Below are 20005 nucleotides of genomic sequence, written 5' to 3' on the forward strand. Positions count from 1 at the left end.
TGCTCTTGGCGGGAAACCGAGACCCTACTTAGGTGTTTTGCCCACGAAGGAGTCTTGCGGAGTCAATTCGTCAGCTACGGGAGTAGGTTGTGTGTGGACTACGCTACTCCCGCGGTCGAGTTCTTGCTCCTGTTTCCAGCCCTGTATTGCTTCCCAGGACCTTGCCTTGCTTCACGGACCTTGCCTTGTTTTTGGACCTCGCCACGATTTTACCACGGATCCTGTCCTTGCTCCACGTTCCTTGTTGCCTTGAATCAAGCTTTGTGTACCAAGAATCAAGCTATTTCCTTGCCTTGCCTAAGTTTCATGGACTAAAGGACCTTGTCATCTCCCCTCACTTTGCTTGGCAAAGTGAGTGTTTCGGTTACTGGATTACAACTTTGGACCTTACTATTTCATATTGGACATTGTTTTCCTGGACTATATTTGACCTTTCCTGAAAGGTCATCTTCTGAACTATATTCTACATTTACTTTTATTGACTTTACATATTTCCTTAATAAAGATATTAGATAGATTCTGGCCTCTGTGTATGGTTATTGGTGCTCTGCAGCCTGGGTCGTGACAGTAGTCTTCCTCGTGTCTTTTCTAATGGGTCATCATCTAGCATCCCCAACAAGTACAGTTCAGGTTTCATTATAATTTTAACTTTTACAATATCTTCTAACTTCATGTGTATCTAAGTCCAATATTTCTGATCTTTTTGCAAGACCACCACATATGATAAAATGTCTCAACATTTTTCTTGCATTTCCAACTGTGCCATGATTTACTTTTATACATTTCAGAAAGCTTCCATCTTCTTTATCCAACATGCATATGATGATGGTGGGACTGAGAAAAAGCCTTCTCTGAAGATTGCAAAACTCAGACTGGCCCATATAGAGTCATGAAATATTTTACATAGTGGAGTACTGCTTACTTTGCTTGTGGTGTCTCATTTTACTTGGAGAGCCATTTTAACAGTCCTGGTTTTTTCTTCTTTGTTGGTTTTGCCGTCTGATTTACAGCTGATTTATTTTATAGCCTTGAAAGATAGCCTTGTCATGTTGCTAATTGTAGATCACGGCTAACTGTTTGCCTGTGGTTTTCTGTTTGGTAGGTGGCGTTTCTCAGGTGTTCCTTACAGCACCTTCAGGAACGGTTCAAATCCCAGTCTCAGCTGTCCAGCTTCATCAGGTGGGTGGAGAACAGAGCTGTCACTATTGTTTTGTGTGTTATCTTATATCCATGCTTAGCTTATGGGCCACCAATAAGATTATTCTATAAAGCTATATTCTTTGCACCCCTTAAATTTGTAGTCAAACGTTTAGACTTTGTTCCAATCTTTTTAAAACGTTTAAATATAGTAAGACTCCTGTAGCAGAAGAACCAATATCCCGGTTTCACTTCATTCTGGCTTGAAATGTATCCCTCACAAATACGGTGGTTTTATTGTAATACCAAATCCTTTTGTTATCAAGCTTAGCCTTCTAGGTCATTCAGGACATGAGATGCAGGAAAAGGTATTGCAAATGGAAATGTTAGACAAGTGTTAAAATTTGCATGTAATTTGCTTCATTCTTCAGAATCCTGAAATAAATCCAGTTTATTTACTTTGGACCAAGAACAAGCTTTTGTGCCCTTTCATGGGTTGGAAGCCAAACATGAAGGTATTAGAGTCTAACCACCGGTAAAATAGGGTGTTAGTGGTTTTCTTTTGCACATGAGGGCTGTATGTCCAGTGCCCAGATTGACACACCCAACTTAGTGGTCAGTCCATGCTCCTTTGAGGGAAGAAGCTATGATCATGGTAGCATTTCTGTTGGTAGAGTCCCTCAAGTAAGGAAAGCTTTTGCTGAGGAGCCAGACTAAACATGCCAAAAACCTGCAGTGGTAGGGACACTAGTGAAGAGCCTATAGACGCAATGACACTGAATCACAGTTAATTCTAAATGAGTTAGTATTGGAAAGAAGGCTACTTCTTGAAGCTTTTTATCTTGGAAACTCTATTATGAGACTGCTCTAAATGAAAGAAGAGATAGTGCTGGAAGATGAGATTCCCAGGTTGGAAAGCACTCAACTTGCAATGGGGAAGAGTGTTCTGTGTGTAATTTTATTTATCGTGTCAGAAGCGAATTGAGAATACCGTTATAATGTGTAAAAAACCATCAACAATGTTAAAAACTTGGCATTATACTAAATTTCTTTTGACCAGAAGCTAACCATTTCGAGTGCCTCTGGTGTCGTTGTAAGAAGGTCCTCTATTGTGCAAGTGGCAGGGCTCAGACTGCATTATAGTAAACGGTCTGTGGTTTATTCTTCTCCGCACTTGCATGTCATGGACTCCACTTTGTAGCCCCATTTCTTAAGGTTGGCTCTGCATCGTGTGGTACCAGAGTGCAGTCTGTTCAGTGCCTTCCAAGTCGCCCAGTCTTCTGTGTGCCCAGGAGGGAGTTTCTGTGTGTAATGATGCAACTGGACTCAATCTGAAAAGGCATTCAGCTGCTGACATGCTCTGGAAGAGAGTCTGAAACTGGGGATACATTCCAAGACCCCCATGCATACCTGAAACTGTGGATAATAATGAACTCTATATTTTGACTGTTTGGGCTGGAAGCAGACCATAGAATCATACTTTAAGATCTAGGGAAGCCCACAAATACTTCCATGGGGCTGTGGCACAGACGGGAGAGCAAGCCAGTGCAATTAACTGCAATGGATCACTGACCAGGAGGTCATAAGTTCGAGGCCTGCTCGGAGCTATGTTGTTGTTTGTCTTTGTCCTATGTTAAAAAGGCATTGAATGTTTGCCTAATATGTGTAATGTGATCCACCCTGAGTCCCCTTCGGGGTGAGAAGGGCAGAATATAAATGCTGTAAATAAATAAATAAAAAATAAATATTTTTTAGAGCACGAGTAAGTGAAACCTTGGATATTGAATCTGCAGATAAGGGACTTCTACTGACTTCCTTTTCACATTCATTCTCAAGCAATGCACTGTTTTTGTTCTCTCATTGTCACGATCACACAAAATCCATCTTTAAGTGGAAATATTTGTATGTTCCTTGTCTTGCTTCAGTTATGAAAAAGAGAGAAATATGAAATTGAAAGCACATAGTCATTTCACATGGTTGGAACAGGCAGCCAGTTTGTCATGTGACATTTGAGGCAATCAGTGTATTCTTACACTTGGCATAGATCTCTTCCTCCTCTTCTTTCCCACATTAACAGTGGATGTACTCTTCATTCATGTTGTGATGCCCATGCTTTTTGCCTTTTCTCTAAATCAGGCATGGGCAAACTTCAGCCTTCTAGGAGTTTTGGACTTCATCTCCCAAAAATTCTAGCCATTTCGTCAAATACCTGGAGGGCCAAAATTTGCCCATGCCTGCCCTAAATGGTTACAATCTTGTGATTGTGTGAGCACAGGAGTTTGGAGAAAAGAGTGGGGGGGGGGGGAGTTTTTGGACTCCCAACTTCCAGAAACTTCAAGTAATATTACCACTGGCTGGGAAACTTCTGGGAGTTATAGTCCAAAGAAGTCACATTTCCAAGTTCAGGTTGTAGTCATAGGGCTTTAATTATGGTATCTCTTTTTTTAACAATCCTGTATGCAAAGGGATCTTTTTGCACCTTAGAGACTGATAAGCTTTCATAGACTAAAGCTGCATCTACATGAGGTGAAATAATCCAAACAAGTCTTTAGGACAGTGGTTCTCACCCTGGGGTTCCAGATGTTTTTGACCTACGACTCCCAGAAATCATAACAGCTGGTAAACTGGCTGGGATATCTGGGAGTTGTAGGCCAAAAACATCTGGGGATCCCAGTTTGAGAACCACTGGTTTAGGAGCTTCTTGGATACACGAGGGGAATTCCATGAAGCCATTTTTCAGTCCAGACAGTTGGCTATCCGTGTATCAGCATTGGTGCCCTGTCTTCCTGGGGACTGCCAACCAGATGCAGCTCCTTGACAGCATTGCTTCTGGTGAGTTCCCAGCAGGGCATCTAAGCCATGTGATCATCAGAAGTGATGTCACCAGAAAAGCCCTGTTGGGGGCCTTTTTGACATGCGGATCCTGGATCTCTCAGATATAGCCCGATCCATCTATCCACTGCAGTTCTTTTTGTGATGGAGTAAAGGCTGGAAGCAATGCTTCTGCTGAGGAACTGGCCATATATTTATTGGACTACTCATACCAGTTCAAGGAGAGAATGTTTTGTTTGACCTATGTAAGACATAGGATAAGATAGTCTCTAAAGTGCTACAAGATCCCTTTGCATGCTGATATCTCAGACTAACCCGACCATGTTTTTGAATTCTGACTGACTTGTGTTTTCCTTTTGTATCTTCCTAGATGGCTGTTATTGGGCAGCAGTCCAGCAGTAGCAGCAACTTGACAGAGCTGCAAGTGGTCAACTTGGACACGTCACACAGTTCTAAGAGTGACTGATCAACTCTGGAAGGACCTGGTTGGGGGGAGGGAAGGAAGAGTGTACCTGGCACCCAAACCCACAGCCGCCGCGACTGTCGCCTCCAGCTTTTGTGCTCTGCACAGCCCCAGGATCTGTGTCACTCCTCAAGCTGCACCAGGATCTTGGCGATCCCTATTTTTGTATGGACTCCGTCACTTATTTATTGTTGCCTTTTTCACATTTTTTTCTTTTCTCACATGTTACACTGACTCATAAACACACACACACACACACATACACTAAAAGTGGCTGCATGGCCAGCAGCAGGAGCTGAGCCTGGGCATTGGGACTGGCGAGCGGGAGAGCGGGGGGAGGGGGGAGCTTTGTTGAATATGAATGCTGCATTTACTGTGCTTTTTGTGTTTTGTTGGGAAGGTGGTGGTGTCATTTTTTCCCTCTACACTCCAGCCAAAGAAAATGTCTCGCACGGGTGGGAGAGTTAGCTCCGCCGTGTATAATAACACTTTCTGTTTTCATTGCGGGAGGTCTTTCTCTCTTCCCGTCCCTGTCATCCATAGGATATCCAGCAACTTCCCCAGCCTAGTGCCTTTAAGGCCAAACAACTGAGGCTGTAGGGAGGAGCTGGATTTCAGAAAGGCTTAAAGCCATCATAAAAAGGGAGTTCCTTTTCAATCATAGACTTACTTCCTTCTTTTCTTTTTACCTCTGCTGGGGCAGAGAGCCATCTCTCTTTCCCCTTGCTCCTAGGTTCAGGTCCTCCAGCTGGCTGCAGCATTGTGCCTTCAAGCAATCAGTGATGCATTGTGGGTTGGCCATTATAGTGGCCTCTTGCCTTTACACTCAGCTTGCGAAAAGGTGTTGTTCCTATTGGCGCCCACCTTAGGCGGGGAGAGGGCAGAAAGCAGAGGGTCTTGAACGCTTCCTCCTGAGGGGTTCCTCTCCCAGAATGTATGCTGTTGTGGTTCGGAACAGATTTGACTGGCTGCATGGCACGAGAGGCAACAACTTCTTGCCTGGCTACACACCACCATTTCACTGCCAAAAGGGGTGTTTGTTAGCCACATATCCTTTTATTTTTAAGAACACACATCCAGTGACTCTTAACGCTCAGTAGCTGCATTTGCTTCTGGCCTTGTGTGGTACTTGGGAGGGTCATCCTCTCAAAGGTTTTGCCAGTGCTTTTCTCCTGAGAAGAAAGAAGCTTTGAAACATAGATCTTGTCAATTAGAGCATAAAGAGAGGAAAACATTTGAGGAGGGGGCATTTTTTAAACTTGAATCATTGGTCCATCCCAAGGCAGTTGTGTTCACAAATGGGGTGCAGTACAGTAAGGGTTTCTTATCAGCAGGGCACCTGAAACCACAGAGATGACCGAACAGCATTAAATTAGCTTACTTCTGGTGCCAGTGTACCATGAATTACACTGGAAGACCTAGAAATTTCTCAAGAAATGCAATTCTATGATGTCCTCTAGCAGAAACGTACAGTAGTATCACCTGGAGGATCTAAAACATTCATAGAGGTGCTATTCTTTTCCAGGCGTGGTTAAGTGGCTCTGGTTATGGTTTTCACAATTGGATGGAGCTTATTGTAATCTATACCTGTCTATAATATTTTTGTCGAAGGCTTTCACGGCCGGAATCACTGGGGTGTTGTGTGGTTTCTGGGTTGTATGGCCATGTTCTAGCTAGCAGCATTTCCTCTGGATGTTTTGCTTGCATCTGTGGCTGGCACCTTCAGAGGATATGGTATTTTTGTTTCTACCCTACATAGCCAAAAATGAGATAGGGTGTTGCCTTGTCTTCATGCTCAGCCTCCATCTGGTAGGACAGTGGTTCTCAGCCTGTGGGTCCCTAGATGTTTTGGCCTTCAACTCCCAGAAATCATAACAGCTGGTAAACTGGCTGGGATTTCTGAGAGTTGTGGGCCAAAACACCTGGAGACCCACAGATTGAGAACCACTGTGCTAGGAGATGCTTCCTCGGAGTCTGTTGTTCCTAAATTGGATCCAGCTGGATATGTCAAGGCTGATGCTTGGATAAGTTAAATTTTTGGACCATAACTCCCAGAATCCCTAAGATGCCATGACAACAGGACATGCTGACTGTGTATTTTAGGTCAGGTACTCCAAAACACAAAACAAAATAACAAAAACGTAATGCTGGAATAGGGCAACCCCGGAGCATGACTGGAGTGGTAGCCGTCTAATGTCATTTCTGTGTGCTTTAGGAAAACTCCTTGCTGTATTGACTCATAGGTGATACTTTGAGAGCCAACCATTGCAAAAACAAAAAAAGGGAAAAGCTTCAGGTGTGCAACTGGAGGCAACCTGTGCTATCAGTGAGAGGCACTGCTTGCAAAAGTTACTTTTTGGGATTGTAACTCCGAGAATCTCTGAGTTGTATTCTGAAAGAGGTAATGTTTCCAAGTTCTGAATGGGAAAGGGAGTGCTTGATGGTAGAGTTGTGCATCACATTGTTTGCTTGCATACAATCATGCACTTCATCCTAACGAAGCTGGAGGGAAACCAGTCCTTCATCCCCGCCGTGGGAAAAGAGGACTAACCTGCTGTGAACAGCTCAGTGGTCTTTATGTGTGCTCCCCCAACCCCACAACAAGGGCCAGCTTTGAAGCAAGAGGGCTGCAGACATTTAGAGAAAGGAAGCAGCTGCCTTTCTCTTCTCTTTTTTAAATTAAAAGACAAAAGAAGCCTTGAAAAAAATACTTTATTTTTCTAAGTGTTAAACTCAGTATTTATGTAATTCTTAAAGGAATTAAAGTCTGGCTCCTGTACAGTTTTCATGGGGTTTGTACTTGGGGGTGGGAGGAGGGTGGGAAAGGAAAGGGCCATGGGGTGGAGAGGGAGGAAGGAGAAGAAAGGGGCCTTTTAATTTTTTTTTATTGTAACCCTTTGGAATGATTTGCATGAACATTAGCGTTTAAACTGGTCCTCTCCCTCAAGCTTCTGTGTTGGATAGGTTGAGCAGATGGAGAAAGGCGCTCACTCAGGCAGGATTTACCGCTGTTTGAAAAGTCACATTTTTGGACTACAACTCCTACAATCCCCTGGCTAGTGTGGCCATGCTGGCTGGACATTGTGGGTGTTATGTGCTAAAAATATCAAGCTCTGGTTTTCAGCTAATAGTAAAATGTGCAGTGATAGAGAACTTTCACTGATAGGGATCAGGCCTCAGCCAACGCACATTTCACAGAATCATTGAGTTGGAAGAGACCTCATGGGCCATCCAGTCCAACGCCCTGCCAAGAAGCAGGAAAATCGCATTCAAAGCATCCTCGACAGATGGCCATCCAGCCTCTGCTTAAAACCCTCCAAAGAAGGAGCGTCCACCACACTCTGGGGCAGAGAGTTCCACTGCTCTCACAGGAAGTTCTTCCTCATGTTCAGGTGGAATCTCCTTTCCTGTAGTTTGAAGCCATTGTTCCGCATCCTGGTCTCCAGGGTGGCCAAAAGCAAGCTTGCTCCCTCCTCCCTGTGACTTCCCCTCACATATTTATACATGGCTATCATGTCTCAAGGCTAGGAAGCATTTGCTCTTATAGAGATATTTTGGTCTACAGCTTCCATAGACCCTTATCATTGGTTATACTATTGAAGTCGAAAACATGCAAATGTTCCTTGGGCCAACGGTATGTTTTCAGCATTCAGCAACTGGAGGAGCAGGATTCTTCTGTTTATATGCTGGAAAATGTTCTAATCTCCACCTTTTCTCATCTTCAGACATGACAATCTACTCAAAAACTACTTGTGGCCCAAGCAAACTAACTATTGAAGTCCATAAACGTGTGCTTTCTTCCAATTTATGCCTTTACCCTAATCATGTACAGCAAACTCTTCCATTAAGCCTTGAGCTGAACACTTCTTCCATTGTTTAAAGAAGACAGAGTGACAATGGAGGGCATAAATCATTTTAAAACAAATCAGATTCTTCCAGAATACATGAAATGCCAAGAACCTTTTTTTTTAATTCCCTTTTCCTAGTTACTTGAAAAACTTTGTAATATTTTTGACCCAGTCCTTGTAATGAGTCAATACATATCATTCTTACCTGTATTGATTAACTACTTTGTGGGCTAGAAATCTGAACTGAATTGTGCAGTGGTAATTTTTTTTACTATACTTGTTCATGCAAGTGGGAACAAAGATAATGGTGTTCTCCCTATGTCAGGTATAGAAGAAATTACTGGCTCCCAGGGAGTTACACATGATGATACATTGATTTGCTGGTAAATAGCTGTTTTCACAATGGATTTTATTACTGCTGTCCATTCATTGGCCATGTCATCAGCATCCATTACCAGATTAAGTTCCACATTCTCCATACAGCTTGCTGTGCCTCTCCCAGTTTATCCCAAAGGGTTAGGAGACCCTCTAGAGCAGAAATGGAGGGGGAGGTGGAGAGGTATTTCAGGAAATTATGTAGTATGGAAGCTTGTACATGAGTAGAAGTCCACATGTGGATTCGTGGATGTCATCCAGAATTATTGTTTCCCTAGAGGGAACTGCTGAAGACAATGGTGAAAGAGGCAAATCAGCAAAGCATGCAGTTTGAAATCAGGTTTCTAACTCAAAAGTTATCTACTAAATAAGGAAAGGATGCCAAATTCAAGAAATGCATGCTGTTTTCGAAATTTGCCCGCTGTGTTTCCTTTTCTGCCCTGGTTTCTAATGCTGTGGTTTCTCCACCGACTCGTTATTCTTTTAGAAACTTCTCCCCTCCAAGAAAGGATATGCAGGTTAAACGCTAATGTTGCATGCAATTTAAAGTGTTGACTTGTAAGAACACTTATCAGGGATGAAATGGCATTTATTGTGTGGTGACCTTTTTAGTTCACTTTACAGATTGTTTTGGGGTTTTGTGTGTGCGTGTGCGCGCGTGTGTGTTTGTGTGAGTGGCTGTGTGTGTGTGTGTGTGTGTGTGTGGTTTGTTAATTTCGAGGGTTGTGTTTCTGGAAGGATGTGACAGTAATCGCAGTACTATGTACAGAGCTTTCTTTTGTATTAAAAAAATACTCTTTCAATAAATGTATCATTTTGTGCACAGATTTTGTGTCTTTGATCTTGCCTATGTATTTCCAGGAGAGTAAATTTGAGTTTGGAGAAGTGCATTAAAAGCACTGAGCTGGAGACCGAAAGGTCCCAGGTTCAAACCCCGGGAGCGGCGGGAGCGGCCGCTGTTAGCTCCAGCTCCTGCCAACCTAGCAGTTCGAAAACATGCAAATGTGAGTAGATCAATAGGGAAGGTAACGGCGCTCCATGCAGTCATGCTGGCCACATGACCTTGGAGGTGTCTACGGACAACGCCAGCTCTTCGGCTTACAAATGGAGATGAGCACCAACCCCCAGAGTCAGACATGACTGGACTTAACGTCAGGGGAAACCTTTACCTTTACTAAATTTGAGTTGCCTGTAAAGATGTGTGAGGGTCACAAAAGCCAAAAAACACAAGGATCCAAAAGATCTACAGAGAAGAACAGTGAAATCTACAGATCATCGGTCATTGAGGCCTAATGGTTTGAAGTTACAGGAAATCAGATTTTGATTGAACATTAGAAGGAATGTCTTGGCAGTAAGAGCCAATTTGGCAGTGGAATCAATTATATAGAGAGGTAATGGGGTCTCTTTCTTTGGATGTCTTCAGAAAGAGTTCTGGGAATCCTGCATTGAGTGGAAGGTTGAAATTGATGGCCTATGGGAACTGTTCCAACTTGTATGTTGCAAGTTGCATTCTACATACAGTAATTTTATTTTAAATTCTGAGTATTTGAGTGCAAATGCAAACACTTCATTATGAGTCATGTTTATACCATGCAATGCATAGTAATACCAGTTTGGATAGGAAAGTACTCCATGATATAAAGAATGTACAGGCAATCCCCAGGTTACAAACAGCTGACTTACATATGCCTCGTAGATACAAATGGGGTGAAACAACAGAAGGGAGAGGAAATCTATCCCCAAAGAACGGATATTCAATCCTGAAAGATTTATAATGGGGGAAAGGTATCTCCACTGAAGCTTTTTCTCTAATCCTTGTTTCCACAACAAGCCAAATTTTTCAAAATCCAAGTATCACAGGGAGAGAAAGTGAGGTGAAATCTTCTAAAAAGGAACACAGCAAAGCAAACACCACAGGGATGTTAATTTTTCCCTATGCTATGCAGAACTAAATATAATGGCTGGAGTTACACTTTCAAAACATACATGTTCTGACCTACATGCTACTTAACAAACCTACAGAACCTATCTTGTGTTGTCAAAGGCTTTCGTGGCAAGAATCACTGGGTTGCTGTGAGGTTTCCGGGCTGTAAGGCCATGTCCCCAAAGCATTCTCTCCTGACATTTTGCCCACATGTATGGCAGGCATCCTCAGAGGTTGTGAGGTGTTGGAAACTAGGTAAGTGGTGTATATATATCTGTGGAATGTTCAGGATGGGAGAAAGAACTCTTGTCTGCCTGAGACAAGTGTGAATGTAGGAATTGAGCAGCTTGATTAGCATTTAATAGCCTGGCAGCTTCAAAGGAAACAGCCGGACTCTGAAACTGCCAGGCTGTTTGATGCTGCTTCGAAATTTGATCTTGCTTCGAAATTCCACTGACACAATTCAAGAAGGATATTGAAAAGCTTGAAGGCTGTCCAGCGAAGGATGACCAGAACGGACAAAGATCTAGAAGCCGAGCCCTATGAGGAGGGGCTGAGGGAGCTGGGGATATTTAGCTTGGAGGAAAGAAGGAGCCCTGGGGGGACTTGATAACCATGCTTTAAATATTTGAAAGGCTCATGCTGATGAAGGGGCAGGCTTGTTTTCTGCTGCTTTACACAAGCACACGGAGCAATGGATTCAAATTGCCAGAAAAGGGATTCCCCCTTAATTTACTGATGGTAAGAGCTGCTAGCAAATCCTCAAATCCCCATCTGATTCTGGCCTAAATAATATCCTACTATTCCTTGGTTAGAGAGGAAGGTGGAATTTCTGACCTGTTGCTTAAACTAATCCCTTTACAAGTCCAGATGTTTTTTAGATTTCAGGTCCCATGAGCCCCAGCTTGTAAGCCTAGATATCAGAATAGTTTACAAAGGGACATTGCATGTTGACCTGGCCTATTATGAGTGCATCTATATTGTAGAAATCTTGCAGTTTGACATCAATAATCTTCTCTCTTTTTTGATAGGGTTCCAAGCTTGGTAGATGCAGGGAATGCTGTAGATATAACATATCTCTGATTTCATTAAGGCCTTCGACAAGGTCGCCCTTGACCTCCTTGCAAACAAATTAATCAAAATTGGGCTATGCTACTATTAAGTGGGAGCCTCCGGTGGCTCAGTGCGTTAAAGCGCTGAGCTGCTGAACTTGCAGACCGAAAGGTCCCAGGTTCAAATCCCGGGAGCGGAGTGAGCGCCTGCTGTTAGCTCCAGCTTCTGCCAACCTAGCAGTTCAAAAACATGCAAATGTGAGTAGATCAATAGGTACCGCTCCGGCGGGAAGGTAACGACGTTCCATGCAGTCATGCTGGCCACATGACCTTGGAGGTGTCTACGGACAACGCCGGCTCTTCGGCTTATAAATAGAGATGAGACCAACCCCCAGAGTCAGACACGACTGGACTTGACGTCTGGGGAAACCTTTACCTTTACCTTACTATTAAGTGGATCTGTAATTGGTTGAGTGACCAAACCCAAAGGGCCTGAGGCTATTAGGAATGGTGGGAGCTGAAGTCCAAAACACCTGGAGGGCCAAAGTTTGCCCATGCCTATAATAGGTGGCCATTATCTGCTTTGAGCTGGGATATATGACTGTGTGGACTCAGATAATCCAGTTCAAAGCAGATATTGTGGGATTTTTCTGCCTTGATATTCTGGGTTATATGGCTGTGTGCAAGGACTGCCCCATGCCAATCCAAAATCCCAACCCCCAACGCGTACCACGTGCAGGAGTTGATGCAGTACTTCTAGTCTTGGGGAGGGGACAGCTTGCCGCAACGCGCATGCGCACACTCGCCTTGGGGACGCGCCTTGCGGGAGGCTTGTCCCTCATAAGGACCCGTAGGCAAGCCGAACAGAAGGGCTGGGGCCTCCTGCTTGCTCCCGCGCGCGGGGCGAGGCGTGTACGCATGCGCCTGCGTCACCCGGAACTTGCGGAGCTGCTGAAGTGGCCGGGAGAAAGGCGGCGGCGAAGAAGGAGGCGGCGGTGGAGTGCCTGGTTGGGCTGGTGAGTAACGGACGCCTGAGGGGAACTGGGCCGCTCTTGTCTTCCCGAGAGCGGCGGGAATGGCCGCCTAGCGAGCGAGCGGCCTTCAGTGCCCAGCTCGCAGGACAGTGGTGAGGCCGGAGGACTGGGCCTCTTGTGTCTCGCTTCCCCGTCATGGCGGCGCCTCCACTGTCGAATTAATGCACAGGCCAGGGCTCAGTGCTGGTTGGTTTACTCTTTCGCCTTCTGTGCCAAAGAACGCTGCTGCATCTTCCCCGCCAAACTATACATCCCAGGATCCCATAGCCTTAAGCCATGGCAGTTCAAGTGGTGCCAAACTGCGTTAATTCTACAGTGCAGATGCAATCCATAACGTGTGTGGAGGCAACACATTATCTGGTTTTCTGGTCTCTTCCACTCTTGTCTCTTTTGGTGCTTTTCACTATATGTGTGTGTGTGTAATATTTAATAACATAATCCAATAAATATTTTTCATCAGATATAATTTTAGATCATTCGGATCTGTGTTTATTTTTTTCTCTACCACGTGTAGTTTTGAGGCTAATCCAGTGGTCCCCAGGTGTTTTGGCCTGCAACTCCCAGAAATCCCAGCCAGTTTACCAGCAGTTAGGATTTCTGGGTGTTGAAGGCCAAAAACATCTGGGGACCCTAGGTTGAGAAACACTGGGCTAATCAAATATGGAGCGCATTTAGGCACTGATATCAATTAGATCAGTGGTTCTCAACCTGTGGGTCCCCAGGTGTTTTGGCCTGCAACTCCCAGAAATCCCAGCCAGTTTACCAGCAGTTAGGATTTCTGGGTGTTGAAGGCCAAAAACATCTGGGGACCCTAGGTTGAGAAACACTGGGCTAATCAAATATGGAGCGCATTTAGGCACTGATATCAATTAGATCAGTGGTTCTCAACCTGTGGGTCCCCAGGTGATTTGGCCTAGAACTCCCAGAAATCCCAGCCAGTTTACCAGCAGTTAGGTTTTCTGGGAGTTGAAGGCCAGAACATCTGGGTACCCACAGATTGAGAACCGCTGAATTAGATTCTATTGATACCAGTGCCTAAATGCAGTAATTATTCAGTTAGCCTCATCGCAAAAAGTACACGTAGTAGTGAAAAATAAACACAGATCTGAATTCAGTGCAAAAAACTCCATAAGAATGACCCTAAAATAATATCTGATGCAAAATACGTATTGCCTTGTGTTATACAAATACAATGCGAAATGTGCAGACTTTACAATAGTCCGCTGCAATGTACCATTCATCATATTAAAAAAAGTTGACATGATGGAAAAAAATAAAGACATATTTAAAATCAGTATTGATTTAAGCTATGCTACTTTCATTTCTGATGATTAGAAAAAGTTTGATTATGTTGGCTTGTGTAATTTATTATAGGTGACTCTTCATTATTGCTATTATTATTATGTTTATTTATATCTCTCCTCCTTTCTCCATACGGAGATTCAAAGAGATTCACAATTAAAAGTATTACAATACAACTTAAAATATACAAATATTAAAATAATATTAAATATAATCAATATTAAAAACCATAAAAGCACACAAAACTACAGCAGCCCCCCAACCAGATCTCAAATACCTTCATCTTTAAAAGCCTTTCTGAATTAGAAGGGTTTTTGGATTGCTGCAAGTTTTCCAGGCTGTATGGCCATATTCCAGAAGCATTCTCTTCTGACGTTTAACCCACATCTATGGCAGGCATCCTCAGTGGTTGTGAGGTCTGTTGGAAACTAGTCAAGTGGGGTTTATATATATATATGGAAGGTCCATCAGGCACAGGACAACTTGGGCCTTCTGAGTGTTTTGGACTTTGACTCCCACAATTCCTAACAGCAGGCAGACATGAGGGGCTAACAATACGAGAAAGTTGAGAGAAGTTTACTCTTAGTGAGCTGATCTTTAAAACAAAACCCAGCAACAAATGCTATTCACACATTTATGGTTACAGCAAATACACTGACAATCTATATATAGTTCATTGTTATAGACCAGAATGGGTAAACTTTGGCCCTCCAGGTGTTTTGGGGTTCAAATCCTACAATTCCTAACAGCTTACTGGCATAGGACTAAACTACAAATCCCAGCATTCCACATCATTGAGCCAAGACAGTTAAAGTGGAGTCAAACGGCATTAATAATAATTTTATTTCTTATCCATCTCTCCTCATGGCGGGTTAGAGAACAATTAAAACACATAAACACTGCATCACAAATACACGTATTAAAACATACCTCTATAAAAGCTACACACCAAAACATATCTCTATAAAATACACAAAACAGAGATTAAATAAAGGACACACATTTAAAATTCATGCTTAAAGATTGTCTGGATAGGCCTTAATTCTACACTGTAGATGTGCCCCAGGACTGTATTTCACCACCCTCTTTTCTTTATCTTTATTGTACATTTTGTTCACTTGTGTAGAGGAGGCAATATTATATGTGATGTTTGCAGCATTTATGTAACAAACAGTACTGATTTCCCTCATTTTCTATATTTGAGGAGTGGTGAAAAGGGAGCACTGAATATGCCATGAAATCATAAGGCTTTGGAATTTCCCTTCAGGAAGGTTTGTAACAAAAAGTGAATGTGGAAGATAAGGGTGGTGAAATTGTTTTTTAAAATGATGATATACTGATTCAGATTCTCAGAAACACCAGCTACTCCTTAAAAGGAACACTTCCTACAAAAGCTGAATACAGGCAGTCCCCCAGTTACAAACAAATTATTCCTAGTTAAGAATGGGGGTGAGACAACAGGAATCGAAAGAAATCTAACCTTAGGAAGGGAAATTCACTCTTGAGTTATCACAAGAAAAGATTTATTCACTGAAATTTTCTCACCAATCCCTGTTTCCATAACAAGCCACATTTTTCAAAATCCAGTTACCACAGGGACAGATAGTGAGGTGAAATCTCCTGAACAGGGGCACAGATAGCAAAACAAACCCTCCCCTATGCTATCCAAAGCATGCATACATATGCACAGACACACACATACATATGGGTGTCTGATTTTCATTACATTACAATGTCCTTTTCCCTTCTTATTAAGTGTCTTGTCTTCTGGAGTTCATACCCTTTAATTCTCAATTTAGCACATTTTAAATAGATTATACTTTGTGACATAGATGCAGCACTATTACAATTGCTTTTAATCAGGTACAGAGAAACCTCAACTTAAGAGTGTTTTCATTTAAAGCTACTGCCAGGCTAGGGCTTTAAGGGATCTGCCTCCATGCCTCATGCTCTTGTCTGTTTTAGAAGATTGTTATCTGCATTGCTCATGTCTGCTTTGAGGAACCTTGGGTTAGTTGATTTTTATTACTGGTATGTTTGGCTTCATGAAGAGAGAGAGGGAGAGAAAGGGGGGGCTGAAATGAGTACAGTATGAAGAAGATTATGCTTCTGCCTCTTTGCTTTGTGCTTTCTTGCCACAACTTTGTGCTTCTACCATTTTAAAGTTGATCTTTCTTTTTTATTGTTCCATTATAAAGTGCATTTATACATTATTTGTTAATAAAGTACATTATTTCAAAACACATAATAAGAAATGGAGAGGGGTTCGTGGGCCAGAACGAATTAATAGTATTTCAATAGGAAAATTTGCTTTGAAATAAGAGAGATTTGAGTTAAGAGTTTGGTTATGGAATAAATTAAACTCTTAATTCAAGGTATCACTGTGCTATTAATTATAGATGGTTGACCAAATATTTTTGGGTTTGCTTTATTTATTGTAAATTAGTATGTGTTAAATGTGTTGGGAAATGTCTGCTACTGACAAAACAGGAGATCTAATTTAATTCAATATTTTAAAATGACAGTTTTGATTATTGGTTTAGTTTACATCAGATTATCCTGCAACCAAATCAGTTATTAGTGTAGCACTTGAAACAATAGCACACAGTTGTTAGTTACATCAGTTTTCCTAGATAGTCAAAAGCCTGCTTTATCACATCTGTGAGTCAGCTTGTTCTCTAGAATTTATCTTCAAAGATGCTACTGTTGGAGTGAAAGATTCTTTGACACTAGAGAAAGAGCTTTGCAAGATTATGCTTCATTTGAACTTTTATCAAAGCTTGTCAGGTGACTATTTTTTTAAAATGGTAATTTATTTTTGTTGATCAAAGGCCAATTGCTTAGTCAGTTATGATCTGAAGACAAATGAAATGATATGGTTTTGAAAGGATGATTGTTTTATAATAGTGTTTGAACCAAAATGGCTTTCAAAACAAGAAGATTCAAAGTTTGATAGTAGAGACTGAGTATCCAGAACTCCGAAATCCAAAAGTGTCTGTATTGGAGACTAAGATAGTGACATATTTTGATGATTCAAAGTACACACATTTGTGTCATGCACAAAATTATTAAAAATGTTGTATAAAAGAACCCTCAAAACATGTTTTTGAAAGATAAAGGTGGCTTTGAAATATAAAATAATTTTGTGTTTATATGTGCCCCCGGTGGCACAGCGGATTAAAGCGCTGAAGCTGCTGAACTTGCGGACTGAAAGGTCGCAGGTTCGAATTCAGGGAGTGGAGTGAGCGCCCGCTGTTAGCCCCAGTTTCTGCCAACCCAGCAGTTCGAAAACATGCCAATGTGAGTAGATCAATAGGTATCGCTCAGGCAGGAAGGTAACGGCACTCCATGCAGTCATGCTGGCCATATGACCTTGGAGGTGTCTACAGACAACGCCGGCTCTTTGGCTTAGAAATGGAGATGAGCACCAACCCCCAGAATCGGACACGACTGGAATTAATGTCAGTGGAAAACCTTTACCTTACTATGTGTGTCTTACTTCCAAGATATCTAATTGCCAAGATATCTAATGGCACCTGTACGGTGCCATCTCTACGCGGATGACACCCAACTCTATTACTCTTTTCCACCAAATTCCAAGGAAGCCCCTCGGATTCTGGACCAGTGTCTGGCCGCTGTATTGGCCTGGATGAGGGCGAACAAGCTGAGACTTAATCCCGACAAGACAGAGGTCCTCCAAGTCAGTAGTTCGTCTGATCAGGGTATTGGGTGGCAACCTGTGCTCGACGGGTTCGCACTCCCCCTGAAAGCGCAGGTCCGCAGTTTGGGGGTCCTCCTGGATTCGGGGCTGACTCTTGAGGCTCAGGTGTCAGCCGTGGCCGGGAGGGCCTTTGCACAATTAAAACTTGTGCGCCAGCTGCGACCATACCTCGAGAAGTCTGATCTGACTACGGTGGTCCATGCCTTAGTTACCTCTAGACTGGATTATTGCAATGCACTCTACGTGGGGCTGCCTTTGAGGGGGAGGCCCTCCTCTCGCTTCCACCACCCTCGCAGTCACGGCTGGTGGGGACGAGAGAGAGGGTCTTCTCTGTCGTGGCCCCCCGGCTTTGGAACTCCCGCCCCTACCCTCCTCTCCTTCCGGAAGAGCCTTAAGACCTGGCTCTTCCAAAAAGCCTTTGAGGGCTAATTATTATAGGGTTAATTTTCCTGCTCATGTGATATTAGGTTGCCTGGCCATGATTATTTAGCACTTTATTGATTTTAAATTGTGTATATACCTCTACCACGCTGAAGCTTTTCCTCTGGGCCCAGCTCCGCGTTTTTAGCCCTGTTTTTAACCATTTTATGCCGTGCGCTGACTTTTATAACTGTTCATTGATGTTATGTTTTTATTGATATGATATTGTTTTATTGCTGACCTTGTTTTATTGCTGTTATTGTATTGTTGTCGGGCATGGCCCCATGTAAGCCGCTCCGAGTCCCTTCGGGGAGATGGGGCAAGATATAAAAATAAAGTTATCATTATTATTATTATACTCTAGGTCCAACCCCATCACAAGTGCAGCTGGTGGGAACGAGAGAGGGGGGCTTCTCTGTGATCGCCCCCTGCCTCTGGAACTCCCTCCCTAAAGAAATAAAAATGCCCCCCCCCTCCTCTCCTTTAAGAAACCGTGAAAGACACATCTATGCACCTTAGTGTACGGAGAGAAGGAGGATTAACATAATTGTCACCCCATAGCAGCTATGATATATATAAAACTACATTATTATTATTATTATTATTATTATTATTATTATTATTATGTACATAGTATGTAAATAAAGGTATGCCAAAATCCCCACCCCAAATCCAATACATTCTAGTTGCAAACATTTCAAATAAAGCATAGTAAACCTGTATTCTGTTCCTAGTTTAAAATTCTGACATCTATTTTGCCTACATTTGGTTTATTTTTCTTTTATCTTGTTTCAGCCAAGGAAATAATAAATTGAAACTGTTGCCTGTAGTTTTTATTTTTAAATATATTGCAATTAGGTAACTTTGCTTGGTGGTTTCCTCTAGATTCTATATTACGTTTTTTTTTTCATTATGCACGCATCAAAACATTCCATTTCAGTTCCTTAGTGTTACAGTGCACTCACAGAAACTGCCGTTTTGTCCTTTGCATTTGAAACTATCTAATCAGGAACTTTAATGCCAAAGTTCACATAATACAGAGGGGAGCAGACTCATAAAACTCTGAATGATTTTTTCATGTGATCAATGGCTTGATTGCTAAAGTGGTGCAAGGGTTTCATTGTTTTCACCGGTTGTAGATGTGGAGAAAATATGATAACATGGTTTTAAGAAGACTTGTGTTGGTAAGTCAATTTGCAGTTTTGCAAAATGACTATATAGCAGACTGTCCACATTTGCTGGGGTTAGGTGCATAGGACTCTGTGTGAGTAAAAAAACTTTGAACAAAATTACTATTTTTTTACCTAAGAGAACACATCTCAAGGAATTTCTATGCCCTCCACTGTAAGTTGACCACACACTGGTACAGGAGAACATACAAATGCCTAGAGAAGTGTTCTCTAAGAATCTCTAGGTCTTCTAACACAACTCTATGGTCACCTTTGTTGGCCATGAAGTTGTGCTGGATAGACATAGAGATTCCTATAGAAAACACATTACATTCATGAATAATCAGACCTGCAACCGTCAAACTCACAGATTTGGAGGGTCAACTATATTGCAAAATTGTTTGAAAACATGAGCTTAAACAAATTTGCTTGGATGTTGAATATAAATAATCAAATCTAAAAATGAAATACTTCGAGGCAGATATTGTGGATTATCTGCCTTGTTATTCTGGGTTATATGGCTATGTGGAAGGGCCCTGGATGGCCATCTGTTAGGAATAGTTTGACTGTGTGTTCCTGCATGGTGGGAGGTTGTACTGGCTGACCATTGTGGTCTTTTCTAACTTTATGATTCTATGCAACTTCTTATGTTCTTGTGTGTTGTCATTGCTTGCAATTTCAGTAAATAGAAGTACTTGTAGCAGAAAATAAGCAGACACTTGGTACAG

At 42.4% G+C, this 20005-nt stretch overlaps 2 protein-coding genes across 8 annotated transcripts in view; both read left to right on the plus strand.

The window, feature by feature from the left end:
* srf (serum response factor) overlaps positions 1-9482 on the plus strand; it is a 92599-nt gene extending 83117 nt beyond the window's left edge. For all 4 annotated transcript variants that reach the window (XM_016991762.2, XM_016991764.2, XM_016991763.2 and 1 more), the window contains 2 exons: positions 1103-1179; positions 4340-9482. In XM_016991762.2, coding sequence (XP_016847251.2) covers positions 1103-1179; positions 4340-4435 — 173 coding nt within the window. In that variant the 3' untranslated portion in view covers positions 4436-9482. The remainder of the gene's footprint in view (positions 1-1102; positions 1180-4339) is intronic.
* Positions 9483-12497: 3015 nt separating this feature from the next.
* Positions 12498-20005, plus strand: part of LOC100561099 (cullin-9) — a 78163-nt gene continuing 70655 nt past the window's right edge. For all 4 annotated transcript variants that reach the window (XM_016991761.2, XM_008104907.3, XM_008104908.3 and 1 more), the window contains exon 1: positions 12498-12647. The gene's annotated coding sequence lies outside the window, so the exon portion shown is untranslated. The remainder of the gene's footprint in view (positions 12648-20005) is intronic.

The sequence above is a fragment of the Anolis carolinensis genome, chromosome 1, assembly GCF_035594765.1.
Source record: "Anolis carolinensis isolate JA03-04 chromosome 1, rAnoCar3.1.pri, whole genome shotgun sequence".
NCBI lineage: Eukaryota > Metazoa > Chordata > Lepidosauria > Squamata > Dactyloidae > Anolis > Anolis carolinensis.